General features: G+C 44.1%; 1 protein-coding gene across 10 annotated transcripts in view; it reads left to right on the top strand.

Annotated features, from left to right (window-relative positions):
- TEAD1 (TEA domain transcription factor 1) overlaps positions 1-19363 on the top strand; it is a 152528-nt gene that overhangs the window by 117889 nt on the left and 15276 nt on the right. For 6 of the 10 annotated variants that reach the window (XM_039552599.1, XM_010405301.4, XM_010405302.4 and 3 more), the window contains 6 exons: positions 2501-2512; positions 3719-3853; positions 4045-4091; positions 4634-4695; positions 6651-6775; positions 16167-16340. In XM_039552599.1, the coding sequence (XP_039408533.1) occupies positions 2501-2512; positions 3719-3853; positions 4045-4091; positions 4634-4695; positions 6651-6775; positions 16167-16340 (555 nt within the window). The remainder of the gene's footprint in view (positions 1-2500; positions 2513-3718; positions 3854-4044; positions 4092-4633; positions 4696-6650; positions 6776-16166; positions 16341-19363) is intronic. The other 4 variants (XM_010405303.4, XM_020584591.2, XM_039552602.1 and 1 more) reach the window with 1 other exon arrangement.

The raw sequence follows: 19363 nt of genomic DNA, 5'->3' as shown, positions 1-19363 counted from the left end.
ATAGGAAATCAAAATCTTAACTATTTGCAGTCATTAAAAATCCCACAACGTTCCTGTTTTAGAGTAGGGGTGTTAACCCATTTGTCCTGGCCATATTCCAACCTGGGTAATTACTGTAATCTGCCTGTTTAAATTACCCCTGCCGTTTTAATTGGATATATTACTTCTCTTGCTGCCTAAACTGTGATGTAATACCATTGTGTGTTATTAATCAGTTACCAAGTTCCATCCCAGCAGTGGCTGTTGTGCAGTGATAGGTAGAGAGACTCATTCCCTCCTGGTTACGAGTGCTCTCTGTTACAGTCTGAAAAACCCCAATATATACCTGTTTTTAAGTGGCAGACAAGCCAATATTGCAATCTAAATAAACAGCTTTAAAATGTGGTTATCCCATTTGTTTTTGAAGACCATGAAGCCTGCTTGATTATACAAGCACAGGCAACCACCTTGCAGCTCTCAAAAAGTACCTGGAGCTGAAGTTGCTCTTTTGCCAATGAAACTCAGGACCTTCTAAGTATCTGTATTTGAATTTGAATTTGATTTCTGTCATGTTTGAATGTAAAGTTACTTTGAGAAAAGCTGAATCTTCCCACTGTGCAAGGATTCCTAAGCCTACAAAAGGTGAAACTTCCCGTTGATGTGTGTTGGCCTGAGTGTGTTGATGTCCCAGATCAGATTTGTCACCAGTAGGAAACTCTGCGGGGGTTGTTGAAACTACTCAAAAATAGCCCTATTGAAGGATTGCCTTTCTGAGCTGTCATTCTAAAGGTTTTTTACTTTCTCTGCATCCTCCTGAAAACATCATCAGTCAAAGAGGATGAGATGAATGGCCCCACAAAACACAGACCATTCTAGGATGAAAAGCAGCAACCAGCAAGAAGGAAGGCACATCCCATTTCATGTCACGAAAGAAAAGATGTTTTCTCCCTCCAAAAATCCCTGTCACTGTTCTTAAAATTCAGGATCATCAGATTCACTGTAATGGTGACTAAGAGCTCCACAGAAGATCTTGAAGGAAGTGTAAATCTTCAAAAATTTTTCCTAGTTCATCTGTTAGGGTGGGATTTGTTGCTGTATTGGGTGTCCAGGCTCCTATTCTAGTCCTTGGATGGCAAGAACATTACAGAAAGTAATGCACTTCAGTTTGTTTCAGTGCCTCATCAGGCAGAAATAAATACATCTTCTCCTGGAGCTGCACTAACACTAGCAGGGAGTTAGGCAGAGACTTCAGAGGGATAAAGCAAGGCATGATAAGCAATTTCATGGACACATAACCTACCTCGGGCTCACACAACTCCCAGGAATGGACTTTAATAGCCCTAAAAAAGCTTTTACTTTTAAATTCTCCTTTAGTTTGAATCCATCTAATAGTGGATCCAGAGGAGTCTGGGAACTTGGCAGGGGCCACAGGCACTGGCTGCATCTTCATGTGGTGGCAGGCAGGAGGCAGTGGAGGAGAAGAGCCTACAGAGCCCCAGCACATCTGGAGAAGAACAAGGTGGTCACAAAAGCAGCACTCACACAGTTTCGGAGGTTACTAGGACCCAGAGGCACATGTCTCTTGAATCATTTATTTTACACACAGGATACAGATCCCCTGAATGTTGGTTTTTGTTAGGATTCAGCAGGCAATGTGTGAGACTCATGGTTTGGCATTTCCAAGCCACAGCTCCACTTACAAAAAGAGGGTGAAACAGAGAAATCTGGTAGGGCTGGATCTCCATATTGCTTAAGGACATCTCACTTTCATCTTTTCATGATGGAGGGTCCTTCTTGCTGTGCAAGAGTGTAGAGGGGTCTGGAGGTCTGCATGAATGTCAGGATACTGCCACTTCTTAGCACACAGCTAAACATCTTTTTAGCCCGGTGGTCTTCAGACGTCCAAAAGCAGCCAGTAAAGCACAAACCTCCTGTGCACACCCTCCCACCCTGGGGCAGGCAGGGGTGAGAGCCAGGGCTGAGCTCCAGCTCTTAACCAGAGAATTGGTTGTGGTTATATCAGAAAGCTACAAGTTTTGAGAAAGGACCGAGTCTGGCCCCGTGCTGATGGATGTGTCCCCCTCAGCACAGGTGAGCCCAGGGTGTTAGAGCTGCTGAGCAGAGGGCTGTCCTTTGGGCCCACATCCTGCAGGGAGCAGAGGCAATGATGCTGGAGCTGCTCCTGCCCTGCTCCACCTGCTGCTCTCTGGGCTGTGTCCCACAGGGGCTCCTTGCACAGCTCAGGGAAACACACTCAGCAACAATCCCTCATTCAGTATCCACAGCATTCGCACAGGGAGCTGGGGTTGTTTCTCCCCAGGGTTTTGTTGGTATTTTTTTATCCTTTTTGTTCCCCTTTTAATGAATCAGTCCCTGGGTGAAAATAATGCATTTGTTTAAAGCTGATATTTAATGCTGAGCAAACTGCTCTTCCTTTGTCTCTTATTATTTTGTTCATATTTTGCTAAGAGTCTGCTATTCTACACAAGCATTTTAATAAACTGTTTGTTGTTGTATCCAGGTAACAAGCATGGTAAGTATTTTGACTAAACCAAGTATTATGTACCTTAGCTGTGCTTGGCAGAATTTTTTGGCTAGCTTTTCCTGTACTTTCAGCCTGTGCTGTTTCTAAAGGAGCTATTCAAAGGAAGAAACTGCTCACCTATAGTACTACTACATACAAGCTTTAAAGGGAGCATATATGTGCAAAGTCATATATCATACATAAGAGCATGCATCTCTTGCCAGCATGCTTGCTACTATGCTTGTAAAATAAAACCAGAAAAAAAACCCCCAAAACATCCTTGCCTAATACTGCTTGTGTTCCTTCATTCTAAGTGACATACCTAAATATCGGTACTTATTAATACAGTACTTCTGGATGAGGAACCCTGCTTTACCAGTGTGTAACAGCCTGTTGTTTACTCATTTTCCCTGACCTAGGACATCCCCCTGGTTAACTCTGTTGCATTAAGAGGCTATCCCTTTCTGTCCTGTGACCATACCTGACTGGCAGTGGCTGGGACTCCAAGCGCTGCTCTAATACAAGTAACCAATAACAACCCACCTTTTCCTAAACTTGTTCCTGTGTGCTCGAAAAAAGCAGGAATTTTATGGCTGATAGCTTTCTTTGGGAACACTGTAAACCAGTAAAATGCCACAATTGAAAATTTAAAATGTTATTTCCATGTTTGTGACCTAACTTTCAAAATGTTTGTCTTAAAGCTGAATCCAAAATTACTCTAAGCCCGTAAGCATGAAGAAAACTGTCCCTGTTTGCAAGTCAGCCGCAGTTCTGTGTTCTCATTTTACACTGCAATACAAAAGGCAAACTCCTCTTAGATGGAAATGATAGAGCTTGAATCTCAGTGCTCCCTGTCCTGCAGGCAGAGCTGAGCCTCAGCAGCATGCCCTGCTTAGTCCAGCCTGATTTGAAATCGGCAGAATTTGCCCAGATAAACAAGTGGCCAGTAGTTTGCTCTCCCAGAGCTTCCTGTGTGTTGGCAGAGCAGACTGTGAGAATTCAGGTCTACCATACAGGTCTGAGAGGAGGTTTTGCCTTGTGGTAGTTAGAGTGTTAGCCTCCGTGCTGTATTTTTTTTTTCCCCTGCATGGTTTGCTATTTTTGCATTTTCTGTGTGGCTTTTTAAGTTTGTAGTTATGTGCTTGTATCTGCAGTTATTTAACATCATTTGTTGTGCCAAATGTTTTAAGACTCCGTGTAATTGTCATATTAAAGGATCAGACAGCAAAGGACAAAGCACTCCAGCACATGGCAGCAATGTCATCAGCTCAGATAGTCTCAGCTACTGCTATTCACAACAAGCTGGGCCTGCCAGGAATTCCCCGTCCTACATTTCCTGGGGCACCTGGGGTAAGTCGTTAGCTGAGTCCCAAAAAAACCCCTGTATTCTCTAACAATGTTCAGTAGAAAACTAAGACGGAATGAATGGATTAATGCTTTGACTTGGGTTTGCAAAAGGAATCATGCTTGCTCAAAAATACCCAAAGTCTTTCAACAAAGAGAACAACTGTGGGCCTGTTTGTTTGTTTTTCCTCTTTCAGTTTTGGCCGGGCATGATTCAAACGGGGCAGCCTGGATCCTCGCAAGAGTAAGTCTGAAAATTCAAATATGTTTCTATATGCAGTGGGAGGGTGGCTTGTGCACTCTGTGATATGAGGGAAGCAAGAACTTGCAGATTTTCCAAAAAAGGAGGTAAAGATAATTTTAGGGAAAGAAAGAGTCTTTGCAGTGATGTGAACTCACATTCCAAAAGTTACAAGGGATCCCAAACCTCAAAACTGAGGCTGAATACTGGATGGACACCCTCCTTTGTGACCCTGTAAGTTCAGTGTCCTCTGGGTTTCCTGGGAGTCCCAGCAGTGTCCATCCCTGGCTGCTGTGACTCTAGCAGCAGGTCAGGTTTCCTGCTGCGTCACCGAGCGCCGCTGAGATCCCAGCTTCAGGGTGCTGGGTGTGATTCTCATCCCCTCAGTTCCCTCTGTGCTGTCCATCTGTCAAATATGCTCTGCAAGGAAGAGATATGTTTGTGGGTAAAGGTCATTAGCCACCTATTTTCCTATACTGTGTGAGTCTAATGGAATTTCCTGTGGATGGCACGGTGTATGATTTCTGTGTACCTCTTTATTCCAGCGTAAAGCCATTCGTTCAGCAGGCCTATCCTATACAGCCATCAGTCACAGCTCCCATTTCAGGTAATTCTTCATTTATCCTCACCCTTAAAAAGACTTGAATTTGGTACTGAATGTGATGTGCTGACTTCTGACATGGGCAGAGCCACAGCTCCAGGTCTCATGTTCCCTCCAGCCAAAGGAAACACCAATCCCAGTGTCCTATTATCTCATTATATCTTAGGGAAAATCATTGGGTTTGGGGTTTTTTTAGGTAGGAAGCACTAATACATATGCAAGGAGTTGTGATGTGTGATTTCCAGTCAGCATTCCATAATGTAGGGATTACTGTAAAAAGTGAGTAATAGGATGAATGTTTCTTTTATAATAGCTATGTAACAAGAATACAGCTTAATTTATTTTAAACTGAGCCTAAAACCCCTTCCAAAATCATATATGTTTAGCCTTAAGTATAAAACTTCTCTGTATCAGGTTGTTTATAACTCATCCCCTCCTGAAGGTCCTGCTTTGCCTGCTGCCACTTTGATAAGTACCTAATGTTTATTCTGAATTCCATTGCTCAAATTGATCAAGCCCTTCCCATGGCTACTTCCCTGCTCCTTTTCCCAGCATCCTTCCATGCATAATTTCAGGAATTATTTCTTTGCAGGTGATTTCTCATGTTACGTCTCCCTTGCCAAATGACCCCAGTGCTTATGACTCTGTTTGTGCTGCAAGTTTTTGACTCACCCAGTTCTTTATGATTTTCTAACTTTCTGCTATTTAATGCTTCAAACTAAAGCTATTTTTCTGCACTCATAAGAATGCCTTTTTCTTGACATTGCTAATTTATACCATTATTTTCTAGGACAGGTATTTTCTATTGTCTCCTTTTATTCTTCCACATTTTCTCTCAGAACAGGAATTTTAGTATTTCTAAATTGGTTAAAACTCATGCATGAGTTTTTGCTTCATTAGAATTCCTGTTCACGTCTAGCCAGTGACATTTGTAATTCCCTGTTTTGTACAAGCCTCACACCTTCCTTGCCTAAATTTGAGGGTTTGGGGTCAGGTACCACATTCACTATATGGGATATGGACACACACTACCTGTGACCTCTCCCTGCTTCTCAGCCTAGTTCAGGATAATCTTTGTTCTCTCACCTTTGGTGCCTCTCCCCTGCCTGCCTTGTGCCTGTGTCTCTCCCAAGATGAGTTTTGCCTTTGAGCTGCTGCCTTTTCCTCTTCCTTTACAGTTTTCTTTCCTTCTCATCTAATTTTCTACAATGAGAACCAGGAGATAGCATTTATTCCTTCTCTTGAGGTGAATTAGAGAGGGTGGTTAACATCCCTTCTGTATCTAGATCATGTCATTCTATCTTTATTATCAATTTAAAACCTTTTTTTTCTTTTTAGGGAATGATTCAGCTCTCTACAGTAATTATTTAATATTAGCTGTAGCATAATGATGCCTAAAAGCTCCAAAAGTAGTCAAGACCCAGTGTGCAAATACGTAGTAAGAGACAGTCCCTGCCTTGGAAACCTTGTACTCTAAATAGGAGAGGGGAATTGAGAGTGGCAGAAGAAATAGGCAAAAAGAGGGGTGATTTACTTGTAACATGTGGCACATTAGGAGCCAGAAATGGAGGCCAGTTCTCCTGACTCCCAAGGCAGTAATGTCTCCTGTGAATCTTGATGCCAGTTTCCAAGGAAGGGTCAGCTGTAGGTCTAGGTGAAGTCTCTATAAATCTCTATAATCTAGTATATAATTTAAACAAAAATTCTACAGTGAGTTGCAGCCCCAAGGAAACAAAATAGTAGATCTTTTCTTTCCACCATTATTAGATTGCTGGGTTGGGACCTCTTTTTCTACGTATTAGTCTGAGATTTTCCAATTTTAACTCATCCTGAATTAATTAGTTGCTAAAATTAATATAAATATCCAAGGGCTACATGCATAATTCCCAATTATATTTAATTGAGAAAATATAAACCGAGGAAGTGTCAGCTTCTTCATGAAACTGTTTCCTTTATTTCAGGCTTTGAGCCCACATCAGCCCCGGCTCCCTCAGTCCCTGCATGGCAGGGCCGATCTATTGGTACGACCAAGCTCAGGCTGGTGGAGTTTTCAGCTTTCCTTGAGCAGCAGAGGGATCCTGAATCAGTAAGTATTTATTGCCCTTGTGTCCACTGATCCTCAGCTTTGCACCTTTACTGCTGATCTTCAGCTTTGCACCTTTGCTCCCCACCCTCTGGGCATGCCTTCCGGGGTTGAGTCTGATGGAATACACCCGGTGTCTCTGTGTTCGCTGCTGCTCTGTGCAATATTCCTTTCACCCTAGGACTGTATTTTCCTTTCTTGCCCTCTTCTCCCCCATTTGCAGCAGCAAGAGGCCTCTGTGAAAGCAGGCAGGGTTTGTTCTGGCGCCTGTCTCACTGCTGACCTAGTTTAGCAGGTGTACCAAATTGCATTGTGTTCTTGGCAAGAATTCAGTGCTTGAACTCTAAGTTAAAGCCTAATCTATTTCCTAACCAGAACAAAATTAAGGACTTGCACAGAAAGTGTGCATATTGCATATTGGATTTTTTTTTTTTTTTAAATGAAATTTTTAATTTTCTTTTGATTTTTAGTCTGCATACTATACCTGCAAGGATAATTTCTGAAGCTGGCTGTAATGTTTCATTTACTCCAGTAAGCCTTGAACCTTGACATTAATCACCATATATTTACCAAGAACATTTGTCAGTAGCCTAGCACTGATTCTACTGCATCACAAATAAATTGAAAGAACTTCTTTCAGCTCCAACCTGAGAATTTGTTCTGAGAAAATTTCTGGAAAGCAAATACTGTCCTGAATGGGTGATATGGACAGGCCATTCTTGTTCAGATTCCTGGTAAAATACAGTAGCCTGGAGAAGAGAGAAGCTATCATTTTCTTTTTATAATCCAGAACTGGAAACCATAGCATTTATGGGCTCTGGCCAGGGGTGTTATCCAAGGAGTGTTTACCCTGCACAATGGGGATTGGAGACATAGCCCAGAAACCTTACAACAGAGGAATGCTCCTGGCAGAGAAACATCCCTGGGAAAATACACCGTATCTCACCTATTCATACACCAACCACATGGAGGTGTGTTGGTTTGCTAAATGTCACACTTTGCCAGGTTGAATTAGCTTTGAGGTGCAGGAAGTGTTTGGCAGCAGGTATGGTTCTCTCAGCACTTACCTGACTGTTGGGCATTCATGGTTTCCCTGGAATCCCTTTGCCTTCCCATGATCTCATGGCAATCCTGGCTCTGGTGGGCTTCACCTTAGTGTCCTCCAGACCACTCTGGAACACCTCCTCCACCCCAAGCCCCGAGTTCATCCAGGCAGCAGTTTGTATTTCTGCTGCCAAAGCACAGCATCCAGGTTTTCCCATCAGTCACCCTTATCCATGCGCAGATTTCCCAACCCTCAGCTTGCTGACTCCGTGTAAGGTGTCCTGCTGATTTATGGGCTCTGCCACCTCCAGCCTGCTCCAGGCCAGGATGTGTGTGTGTTCCTCCAGGTTACTGGGAAAACAGGATGTGGCCACGTGATGCTCAGCCTTGCTGTCTGTGTGTGAATGAAATTGCATCTCAGTGCAGTCTGATTGGATGGTTTGCCACTGTGCCACATAATGATCCCTTTTCCATAGGTTTTTATGACATAAATCTGTATGCAAAACCCATGGGCTAATACGGTGTAGTGCCTCTGTATCTGTGGGGTTTTATGTAAAAGGGAGCAAACAGGGGCTGAGCAACTGAGTAGCTTTGGCATTGCAGGGGGAGAGTGGAGGTCTGAACAGAAGCGTGGTTACCCAGGATGGCCCCACAAGTACTGCAAAGCCTTCTTTGGAGTAAACTAATATTATTTGGAATTCCTGAGGGTGCAGAGGCCCACTGGATCTTGTCCCAGCTTGCAAGAAGACTGCTGAGAAACCCACCCACCTTTTAAACACATTTGTGCAGGAGGTTTACAGGACAAGCAAGAGCATCAAACTACCCAGACTTGTTTTTAAAAAAGCAGTTACCTGTGTGCTGTAACATTGCAAAACTGAGACTCTAGGAAAAGTCAATTGCCAATTTAGTTCATTCTTGCATCCACACTGCAAATGCAGTGGGGCAGTGCTCTGCGTGGGGACAGCCTGCACCATCCAGGCAGGTGCCATGGGGAGCCAAAAGATGAGCCCCCATGGCAGTGTGTCGGCATCACTGCCTGGAAAAGGGGAGTCAGGAGAAGGGGAAGTGTTGCTTAGATCCAGTTAAGTAAATTTGATTATTTGGATCTTACACAAGGGCATTGGAAAAAAGCCCCAAGGCAGTGTGACCAGCTCCCTAGGCAAGGGGAGAAGGATGTGTGCTGGAGAGGCACTGGTGTGCAGGGACAGCTCTGTGTCTCCTGCCAGCCCTCCCTGTCTCCAATGCACAGACCTCTCCAACAAGCACTGAGAGTTCTCCTTGGAGGTGAGAGCGAACCCCAGCCTCATGCAGTGCCATTGCAGACAATGTGAATTCTGTCTGCAGTTTTGCACACCTTTCTTTGTGTGGGTGAGATGTTTTATTGCAGGTAAGGTTTGCACAGCACAGAAAGGATGGGGTTTGATTACTTTTCAAATAAAATCATCAAGGCAGGTGATGTGTGTGTTTGCACAATGTGCACATGAAGTCCTGTGGGCACGTGCCGTGATTGCAGCATCTCCTTTGTGCCTTTGCTGACCTCGGAAATGAATGTATTTATGTGCTGCTACAGGAGAGATGTGTAGGAGTTCTCATGTATCTTCTGAAAAGGGACAGTTCTATATTCATTACATTGCTTTCTTTTCACAGAAAATGACATAAAATATTATCTTGATCAAATGTCCTTCCAACATTTTATTAAAAAAACGTGACCCTTCCTCTGTCTCTCCCCCAACACAAAATCAGGCCAGAAAGCCTCATGGTAGTGGGGGCAAATAGATCAATTCCACCTTAAAATGTAACCTGGAAGTTGAGTGGAAAAGGTGTATTTGGCATGGCATCTGGGGACAGGACTTGATCCTGGCAGAATCCAGGCCCCTTGCAGTCCATATTCCTGTACAGAAATTAGAAATTGAGGTTTGTCAGCCTCAGTGACTCCCAGCACCTGCAGTGGGGCTGTGGAGGGGCACAAAGGTCCACCCACAGGGAATTCCTTGTAGAACTGGGGCCTTCAGCATTTCTGTGGCTCTTCCAATGGCCATTGGTGTTTAAAAGTACCAAAGCTGCTCAATGCCAGGCAGGTTTTTTTAGTTTAGAGTGGCCATTCTGGAGAGTTGGAAATCTGCTCCGTAGAGTCCTCTCATTTGTGGGTGGCTGTTGATCTTTTTCCTCATCTAGACACAAAATTGTTCCATTTACAAAAGAGAAAAATATAGAAAGGAAACAATATGCACCCCTCACTGTAAATCTGCATGGCAGAAGATAGTCTGGGGAAAGCAAGATGGCACAGTTGCAGAACATTGGAGTACTGACTCTGCAGCTGAGGATGGGCAAAATTGCTCCTCCTTTTACATGAAAATCAATTCAGTTTACAAATGTCAAGCTGCATTTTCCTTTTGTGGCATTTTGTGCTTAAGTACAATTCCTAAGTGGTGCATAGAAGTTTCCCTTGCAGGTCCAAGCAGCAGCATTTCAGTTACCTTTGATTATTGCCTGCCCTGTACAACTTTATTCTCAGCAGATGAAGCAGTTCATGTGCCCATCTGTTGCTTCCAAGACAGGTTTTCCTTAATGGGGGCTTTCTATTTTTATTGTAGTGGTTCTGTGGAAGTTCACGACAAATGCTTAAACCAAGTAATCCCATGTTCCCTAACAAATATAAACTGAGCATGCAAGCTGATTACAAAGGATCTAAGCAGTTGACTACTACACAAGTAGATATAAAATTCAAAGACTATAACTGAATGAGAATAATTCAAATTCATATTTTTTTTTCAAGATTGATTTTCAATCAGAGAAAAAAACCCTGTCACCACCCAACAAAAAAAGCCCTTTCTTCTCTTCCTTTTTGAGGTTTCTTGTTCTTGCTGTCACATTTATTTAAGTTGTGAGCACTTCAGACAGCTTTACATTTAAAATATCTATATAGGGCTATAAAGAATATGGGTGATGGACATTTTCAGTATAAGTCCACCCATCCAAACTGTCAGATTGTGTTAGGTCCAAATTTCAAAATGTATTTTAAAAAGTGGCGAAGAAATAAAACATTCTTTATGTTTTAATTCAGGTTTTATCGTTGTTGTAAAAGGACTTTGTGAGCCCGGGGAGAATTGTGCCTGAGAACCAGAAAGGGAAAGCAATTGCTCAAGGGCCATAAAAACAGCCTGCCATCATTAGCCAAATGCAGTAAAATTCACCAAAGTTAATCAAACCACCTAAGTGATGAAAAATAAATGAGATCTTTTCAAAAGAAGCCCTCCATCCTTGAACAATATCCATTGTTGCAAGGATTGTTTATCCTTTCTGTACTCCCTGTAAACAGTATAAAAAGCAGTTCAGCATTTCTCTCACAAGGAAGTCTTGGTTTAGTGTCTTTGTGATGTGAAAGGACAAGAAAGCAAACTCACATTAGGATGAATGTCTCGGAGCCACAGACTCAGGATTTGAGGTCTTTTTAATCTGGAATCAGAAAAAGTTTTGCTAAACACAAGGCTCATTTATTTTGCTGTGCTGGAGAGCTGTATGTTGGCCCTGGGGTGCAAATGTCATATGCTGTGAAATGTTCATTTTCGAGTGTCCATAGTTAGAAGTGCCAAGAAAGCACTTTAAAGAGGTCCAGGATTGGCACAGGCTCCAGTCATGAAACTGTGGCATGGCAGCAGACTTCTCATCCAGCAGGATTCCTGGGGGACCCCATGGAGACATGATGGAAACCCCAGGCTAGCTTCCCCAGCCTGGCTGTGCCAGGACATGGACTTCCCAGGGAGGGTCCTGTGGCCAGAACGTGGTTAGGTGTGTTGGGAGACCAGCGCCATTTATCCCCCAAAGTCAGCCCACAGGTGGAAAGCTGCTGGGGCCTGGCTGTGCTCTCACTGCTGCCTTCATGCAGCTCTCTTCCTTTTCTCAAATCCCACTGCTGCTGGGGAGATTTCCCAGCAAAATGGAAAGTGCAGGGACACGTGGGGTCGGCTGTGGTTGTGGTGGGCTGCGGCTGTGAATTCCCCACTCTGCCTGCCCCAAGCACCCATCCTGGCTCACCCCAAGGGCTTTGCACCTGCCTGTGCCTCTGCCCCACATCTCCCCAACTCGTCCAACAGCTTCCCCCACCCCTACACCCACCCCAAAACTGCTTGGCCCGGCTACAGAGCCAGGCTCTCAGAAGTTGGGAAATACCGCCCTGCGTCTGCTGTGCAGAGAGCAGATAATGACATGCTCACGTGTTTATTTGTTCCTCTGCCGCATTCAGTGGAGATGTAGATGGCCCTTCTTTGATAAGCAACTATTCAGTAGTTTGTTTTCTTCTGTTGAAATGCGTGGCCCCGTGCCCTGCTCACTGTGCACTGTCTAACCTCCCTTCCAAATGGAATTAATAATTCCCTCCATTTGCATCTCACAGATGTACTAGTGCAGTCGCTTTAGATGAAGGAGCATTATTACTCACAATTGACAAACCAAGAAGTTCAGGTGCAAAAGAATGAATGGGCCACTGATTTTGAGGGTCCCCTTTGATTTGGCATGAGCCTGATTTTGCAGAATACTTAACGTTATTGACAGCTTCCTACAGTCAGGCATAATTTTCCCATCTGAACACTCAGCACTTGTGGAACTGGGACCGAAGGGTCTTAAATCAGACAGGCCAGAACTGAAGGATGCGTCTTCACTGTGCAGAAAAGATGGTGGAAATATTGTGTAAGCACCTTGCCCAACCAGCAAGTCCCAGTTTCATGCTGGGACTGCTGTGGCGCTAGCTGGGAGGTGCTGGTCAACATTAAGAGGTCAGGGAACTGCCCTCCCTCATCACCTACCTCTACATTTCTGCAACCGTAAAGTTGCCCAAAATCCCCTTTTACTTTGCATTTCTGATTCAATCCCTGCTCAGATCCAGGCAAGAGTCTGAACGTGTGGAGGTCCATGAAAGACCAGGTTGCCCATGCAGCTGTATCATAGCATGCAGCACAGAAAGTTCAATTAACATTTCACAGGAAAGTGTTAAAAACCTTAACAACAGGAGTTGGTACAGACTCCAGTTATAGCACTAAAATGTCATGTTTATAACTCCCAATCTGCTTCAGTGGAGGACAACAGCAGCAGGAATTAAATATTCAGTTACTAGTGTTTTGGTAGAAATAAGAAAACTTGTTGGCAGACCAAGTGATTTTCTTACATCAGCAGGAAATTAAAGAGTTTCAGATTTACGAGATACAGCGAGGCAGCAGGGCTGAGGCTGGGCAGGGTGCAGTTAGAGCTGCACACAGACTGCTGATACACCAGTGCCTGGGTCCCAGTCAGCCCATCCCACCTGGCTCCTGCTCCCCCCAGAACCACAATCACTGGTCAGGCAGGTGACTCCCAGCTGTGTCAGTGGGATTTGGGCAGGTTAAATCACGGCTGGGTGCAGCAGGAGGGTGCAGCACTCTTGCACTCAGGGTGCTGTGCCCGTGAGCAAGATCATTCCCACAGAAACAGCTGCTCCCTCTCAGGCCACCTGCCTTCCACCTTGCTCGGCATCTACGTCACCCTGTGCATGGGGAGCCATTCACCCCCCCGCCATGTGCTGGTCTGTATGGTTGTGTCAGAATATAAGTGCAAAACTGGTGAGGAGCTGCTACAAATATATGTGCTGGCTGATAAAGCAGATGTAGGTGGTTTGTCTTTGTTCTGCACCAGCTTGCATGCCCTGCCATTGGCAATTTGTCTTGGTTCTTTTAGATTCCTAAGTGGATTATAATTTTTCTCATGGTATTATTTGACAACAGTCATATTTCATGGCTTTACTGCATTCTTTGGATAGTTAGAATTTTTTTAAGGGAAGGAGCTCAGCTTTAAGAGGCAGCCATCTCCAGGGCATGTCGTGTAATGCAGACACAGAAGACAGAGCTGAAAATGTTCCTCCTGTTTTTGTGTACTTGTGTACTTAAAACATACAGGATTTGACTTGTGCTGGTTTATGGCATCTAAAGCACATTATTGCCCTGATGCCAGATGTAAATCCTTTAAATGCTGTAGTGTGAGTAAATTCCTCAGCAACTAATGTACTTCAATGACTCTGGAATACTCAGTCTAAATCAACAGTGAATTCTCAATATAATGAGGATGTTTTTAAGCTTTTCAGACACTAATGGGCTCAAAAATATAGGCATAAAACTTTGCTCCTTTGCCTTTATCTATGCATCAGTAGCTGTCGTGGAGCGTGTTTGTCTAAAAATGATAGGGATCATTTCAGTATCCATTTACCCTGCTCCAATATTGCATTATCATTTGTTAGTTTGCAGAAATATGCCATGTCTAATTAGCTTAGTAATGATTGTACTTAGCATAGGAATTGCAGCAACATAAGGAGAAAATAATCACACATTGCAATATCAAAATAAACATTTCTGTCCTAAGAATGTTGTCAGGTGATGTCATACCATCTGTCCTACTGTACCCGCTCAGAAATTTTGCTGCAGCAGCATCTGGTGCTTTGGCGAGCTCTGCAGACAACTGTGGCAGCTTTGCAGCTGCCTCCAACTTTGCTTTTGTATTTAAAGAGTAGTAAGACTTCACGCTCCATGTCCCTATAAATGTGTTTGCTGTTACTGAAGTTTGGATACTGAGCAATTTGTGTATTTGCCTGACTTGCAGAATAAGGTACAGTGTGTGAATTGTCTTGGGAGTTTGCAGTGGCCAAACTGTAAAATACAGCTCTCCCTTCCCCCTTCCCTCCACAGCCATCTTTGGGCTGGGAGAGAGACACCCTTTTGGGGAGAAGGAGAATTTACAGGAGAATCTGAGCCCTCAGTTCTGTTTCCATAAAAACATGGTTACTTGTACAACCTGGAACAACTCCAGCAGACAAGACTGAGAGGAAACAATCCCCACATTTCTTTTGCTTGGGCAAATGCTAAGATGTTATGCTTTCCTTTCTGCTTCCAGAAAATTTAGAAAGAAATACAACCCTGCAAAGAAACACAGGCTGTATCACATTTTTGGCCTCATACCCAGATGCGTGTTCTCTGGTTCTAAATTCGGATTTCACTGTGCTAGATGATTTTTTAATAGATTTCAATTTCATTTACTAAGTGGAGAAATCTAGCAGTCCATTTCCTTTTCCCCAGAGTTTTGGACATCTGCTAGGGAAGACTCTGCTCACACCGAAGGAAGGCTCTGAGTGCTTGCCCAATTCATTTAGATTTGTCACTTCAATTTGTTCATTCAGCAGGTACATTGTAAACAAAATAGCTTAAATGAGGTTTGCTTCGGGGTTTTAAATATTTTATTTGTGCCTAGCTTTTGGGAATTGCCCCTTATATACAGCATCTGTTCAATGTGACAGGGTTTTCTAGTGTTCATTGACTGCATATCAGCTTTCCCTTAACTGATTTAGGGAAATGTTTTGTGATCTGCATGGTGAAAACCCCCAGTGTCTAATCCTGACACTCTGGAGCTCCTTCACTCTGCTCTCATGACCCCAGGAGGTGCTGATTGACTGGTGGAGGGTCTTTGGTGTTCATCCTTCCACTTTCATTTCGGGTGCTGAAAGGTTCTCTTGGAGGAATGGCAGCCCCTAAAAGATCACATTGGACTCCTTTGGAGTGGACTCCACCAGAAGGATTTCACCCAGGCAGGAAAGCCGAGGTGATTCCTTTGATTATAATGAGGTGTGATGGGATGCAGTTAAGAAATAGGAAATTGAAGCTGAATGTGTTTTGGCAGGGATGGTCATCTACAGAGCTGGCTCCCAAGGGAAGGGGGAAAAGTTGGGCTCTTTGATATTACATGGGTCAAAATACAGGAGGACATGCAGTGAGGGCAATGTCTACAGGAACAGCAACACCGAGTAACTGGCCTTCTTGCTACTGTCATCCTGCAGTTAGAAGGAAATCCCTTCCATCTCTTTTTGTTGAGATGTGCTACAGATAGAGGTTTGGGGCTTTTTGATAGACAAACAGGCGGTGTGCATGAGTGGGTTCTGTGGCACGAGCAGAAAATCAGGCTCTGAGGACGCTGGCCATTAAAAGGCACTGTCTAAAGGAGCAGAAATAGGCTTTCCTCCTGAGCACATTCATCTTTTTATGCTCAGTGAAGGGCTCTTTATCACCGTGCTGCCACTGGGTCTTGCAATGTAAATAACCCCCTTGCAGAGGCCCATGCTTTGGGGTTTGCAGTGGGGACACAGGTTTTTTTGATGTTGACCCTTGTTCACAAGGGTCTGTGACACAATCAGTGAAGTTGTTCATGGAAACCATATTGCAGAAAATCCCAGTGCCAGGAGCGATGTGCGAGTCATTTAATCCATCAAAGAGCAGCCCCCTGCCGTAACAACCCTCTATTCTTCTCCTACAGCACTGATTTTCCTGTTTCTTCCTTGCAGTACAATAAACACCTCTTCGTGCACATTGGACACGCCAACCATTCTTACAGTGACCCACTGCTTGAGTCGGTGGACATTCGTCAGATTTATGACAAATTTCCTGAAAAGAAGGGCGGTCTGAAGGAACTCTTTGGGAAGGGGCCTCAAAACGCTTTCTTCCTCGTAAAATTCTGGGTGAGTAAGACGTGGAGGACCCCTCCTGTCGACGAGGGCTGTGTGTGGTGTTCAGCACCCTTGGGGTGCCTGTGGAAATTCCCTCTGTTGTCATGCACGAGTGCAAAGCTGTTCTCCCTTCAGGTGGGACGCTGGCCCGGGGCCACTCCTGCTGACAGCTCCCCAGAAGTCAGAGCAGCAGAGGCAGATGTGCCTCAGCTCTGCCTGACTATGCAGCTGCTGGGCAGGAGCCAACAGGTACCGGCAGCCCCCTTTTGGAGATGGGGAACTGCCATCTAGTGGTCCAAGGAAAAGCAGGGAAGGCACGGCAGTGGAGCCTGCTTTTGGGTGTTTCCGAGGTGCAGCTTCTGCCAAGTGCAAGTGGTGCAAGGATCAGTCCTGCCATCAGCCCATGCTTGTGAAGAGAGGACCAAGCGGGATGGGAACTGAGACAACTGTGAGGCTGGGAGGGTGCTGGGCTTTTCTTGAAGCACATTTCTACTTGCCTTTTTGTTAGTCAGCCACAGCACTCTGCTCCAAAACTTACCATATCAGAGCAAGGGTGAAAAAAATAATTAGAATGGAGGGCTGGGATGCTGTGTATTGATCTAGTCATGATAAATTTCACTGATACGTCAGTTTTTTTCTTACTGTATTTACAAAATCACCTGTTAGCGATATAATAATAAAATAATAAAATCATTTAGGTTGGAAAAGGCCTCTAGGATCATTGAGTCCAACCATTATCCAAGTCCCCCCTAAACTGCTAAAAGGTTCACCCAAAAGGATCAGCAAATCTGCAGGCTGAACCTCATGCTTATACTAAAGCTTTTTATACTCACTAATTTGTTAGAGTACTTTTTTTTGTGGTATACTCCTTTTCATAGCAGTAGTTATCATCTAAGGATTTTAAATTTTTCTTTTAAAATCTCAGTAAAAGGGGCATATTCAGGGTTTAATTACAGGGTGGACAGATTGAGGCTGAAGCCAGAAAAGGTTGATCTGGAACCACTGCTTATGATCAGATTTCCTGGCGTTTATCTATGGGATTTGAGATACCCTGCACCTTGTAAATCCCCCAGGCTTCATATCTTTCAAAGAGTTTCTGTGCCACCAGATTTAATAGTGGAAAATGGAATAAGGGAAACTTTTTTTCTCAAATCTGGATGTAGAAGGACTAAGCCACTGAGCAGGAGCTGTGCTGGACTGCAAAAGAAACCCATTGAGAAATTCACGGGGCTTAAAACTGGGTCTGGGAGCTGTAGACCAAGTATTTGAGGGCTGGCTCAGCAAAGGGGCCAGATAGAGGAGACAGCATAGGAGTGGGAGCTGAGAGAGTGACCTGGAACAGGCAGGTGAGAATGTGGAGTCAAAAAGAGGGAGGCAGTGGGGAAGAAGGAGCATTTGGGATAAGGAGCCTGCAGGGAAACACAGGGATGAAGTACAGCAAAAAAGGTTTCTGATAGGTGGGAATAGGACAAATGTAACAGTAGGAGAAATCTGGCTGCAGAGGAGCAGAGCTCAGAGTTAAGGGTCTGTGACCACTAAATACATTTCCTTGTGAAATTTGGCTTCGGCTGAGGACCGTCATCTCTCCAATCCACTCCCCATAATAAATACTTGCAAAACCCACTGGCAAAAATGAATGTCACCTCACATGCCTGTTCTCATTTCCCACAGAGAATGATAAGCCTCAGACTTTATACTAGACGTGGACGCAGCAGAGATTTGTGATATGGTAATTGATGTATTGTATGTTCTGCTTTTTCTCCATGTGGAAATTGATTTTCAGGCATGCTGAATGCTCAAAGGTATACCTAAAGCCAGTAGAGACCTTCTTTGAATCACTGAGGTCTGTGTTATACTCCTGAATTTGAAAACTCGAGTGCCAGCCTTCTCTGCTTTGTCTCCTCCAAGAAGTGCACACGTTTAACACTCCTGTCTCCGTCCCACATCTGTAACATGGGGGTGATACCAGCCCTTCACACCAGGTGGTCACTGACAAATCAGACTCATGGCTGTTTATAGGGTCTCAAAGTGATGCCATGAAAAAAGGCTCTATAAAATGTATAATTCTGTGTTCAGCACAGGTTCTGAGCAGTGTTCAGGAAGCAGGGAATGGGCCACAATGAACAGCAAAGACAAAGAAATGTTCTGTAGCTGCTCAGAGGGTGAATGTGCAGTTGTGTAGCTGAAGCCTGTGACATGATACAGTTCAGCAGTCAGGATGTGCAGGCAACTTCAATCCAACATTTCCTAACCTCACCGTGCCTTCCAACATAATGGCCTTTTAATGCAATTTTGTGCTGTATTAGCTTAGAGATTAAAAAACATACAGTGCTAACATCCTTCTGAGTTATACATTAAAAATGTGGTGAGAACACTTTCCTGAGCCATGGTCTTAAAATAGACCAGTGGATTTTCTCTGTCATCAAGTGAGTGAGGCAGAGAGAGGGTGCCTGAGGTAGTGTTTGAGTGTTGCAAGAGTCACGATGAATACTCTTCTAGGAATAAACTTCACACTTGTGGCCCCCAGCCCTAAACATATGTAGGAATATGTATAGGGAAACCAGAAGATAGCTGTCTGACTAGTCATGAGAATTAGACCCTAAACTGTCAGCTCACTGTCTTTTATTTCTTTCACCCCAATAGGGTGTTTCTTCAGAAAAAAAGGATGCTGTTCCCATTTTTATGGGGAGTGTTAACAAACTGCTTCAAACAGTCACCAGGGTAAAGCTGGCGCAGGTTGCTGGCAACGTTTTTGACCCTATAAGTAACCTGAAGTTTAGTCATATGAGAATAGATTAATTTTGGTTGAATTAAATATCCAGTTCTGAATAAGTATTTACTCTCTCATCATCTGCTACCTCCTCCTACTCTGTAAGTTCACCTCCTTCCAGGTTCTGTTCATGATGTGTGGTTATTGCTTAGTCCTAATATTGTCTCACCATTTATTTTACCATTTCCCCCTTCCCAGCCTTTCTGTTGCCTTCCTCCTTTATTATCATGCAGCCATCGATCATCTGCTCAGCACTGTAAGCTGC

Source organism: Corvus cornix, chromosome 5, assembly GCF_000738735.6.
Source record: "Corvus cornix cornix isolate S_Up_H32 chromosome 5, ASM73873v5, whole genome shotgun sequence".
In the NCBI taxonomy this organism is placed as follows: domain Eukaryota; kingdom Metazoa; phylum Chordata; class Aves; order Passeriformes; family Corvidae; genus Corvus; species Corvus cornix.
The sequence above is the reverse complement of the archived record's forward strand: the minus strand, read 5'-3'. Positions and strand labels throughout refer to the sequence as shown.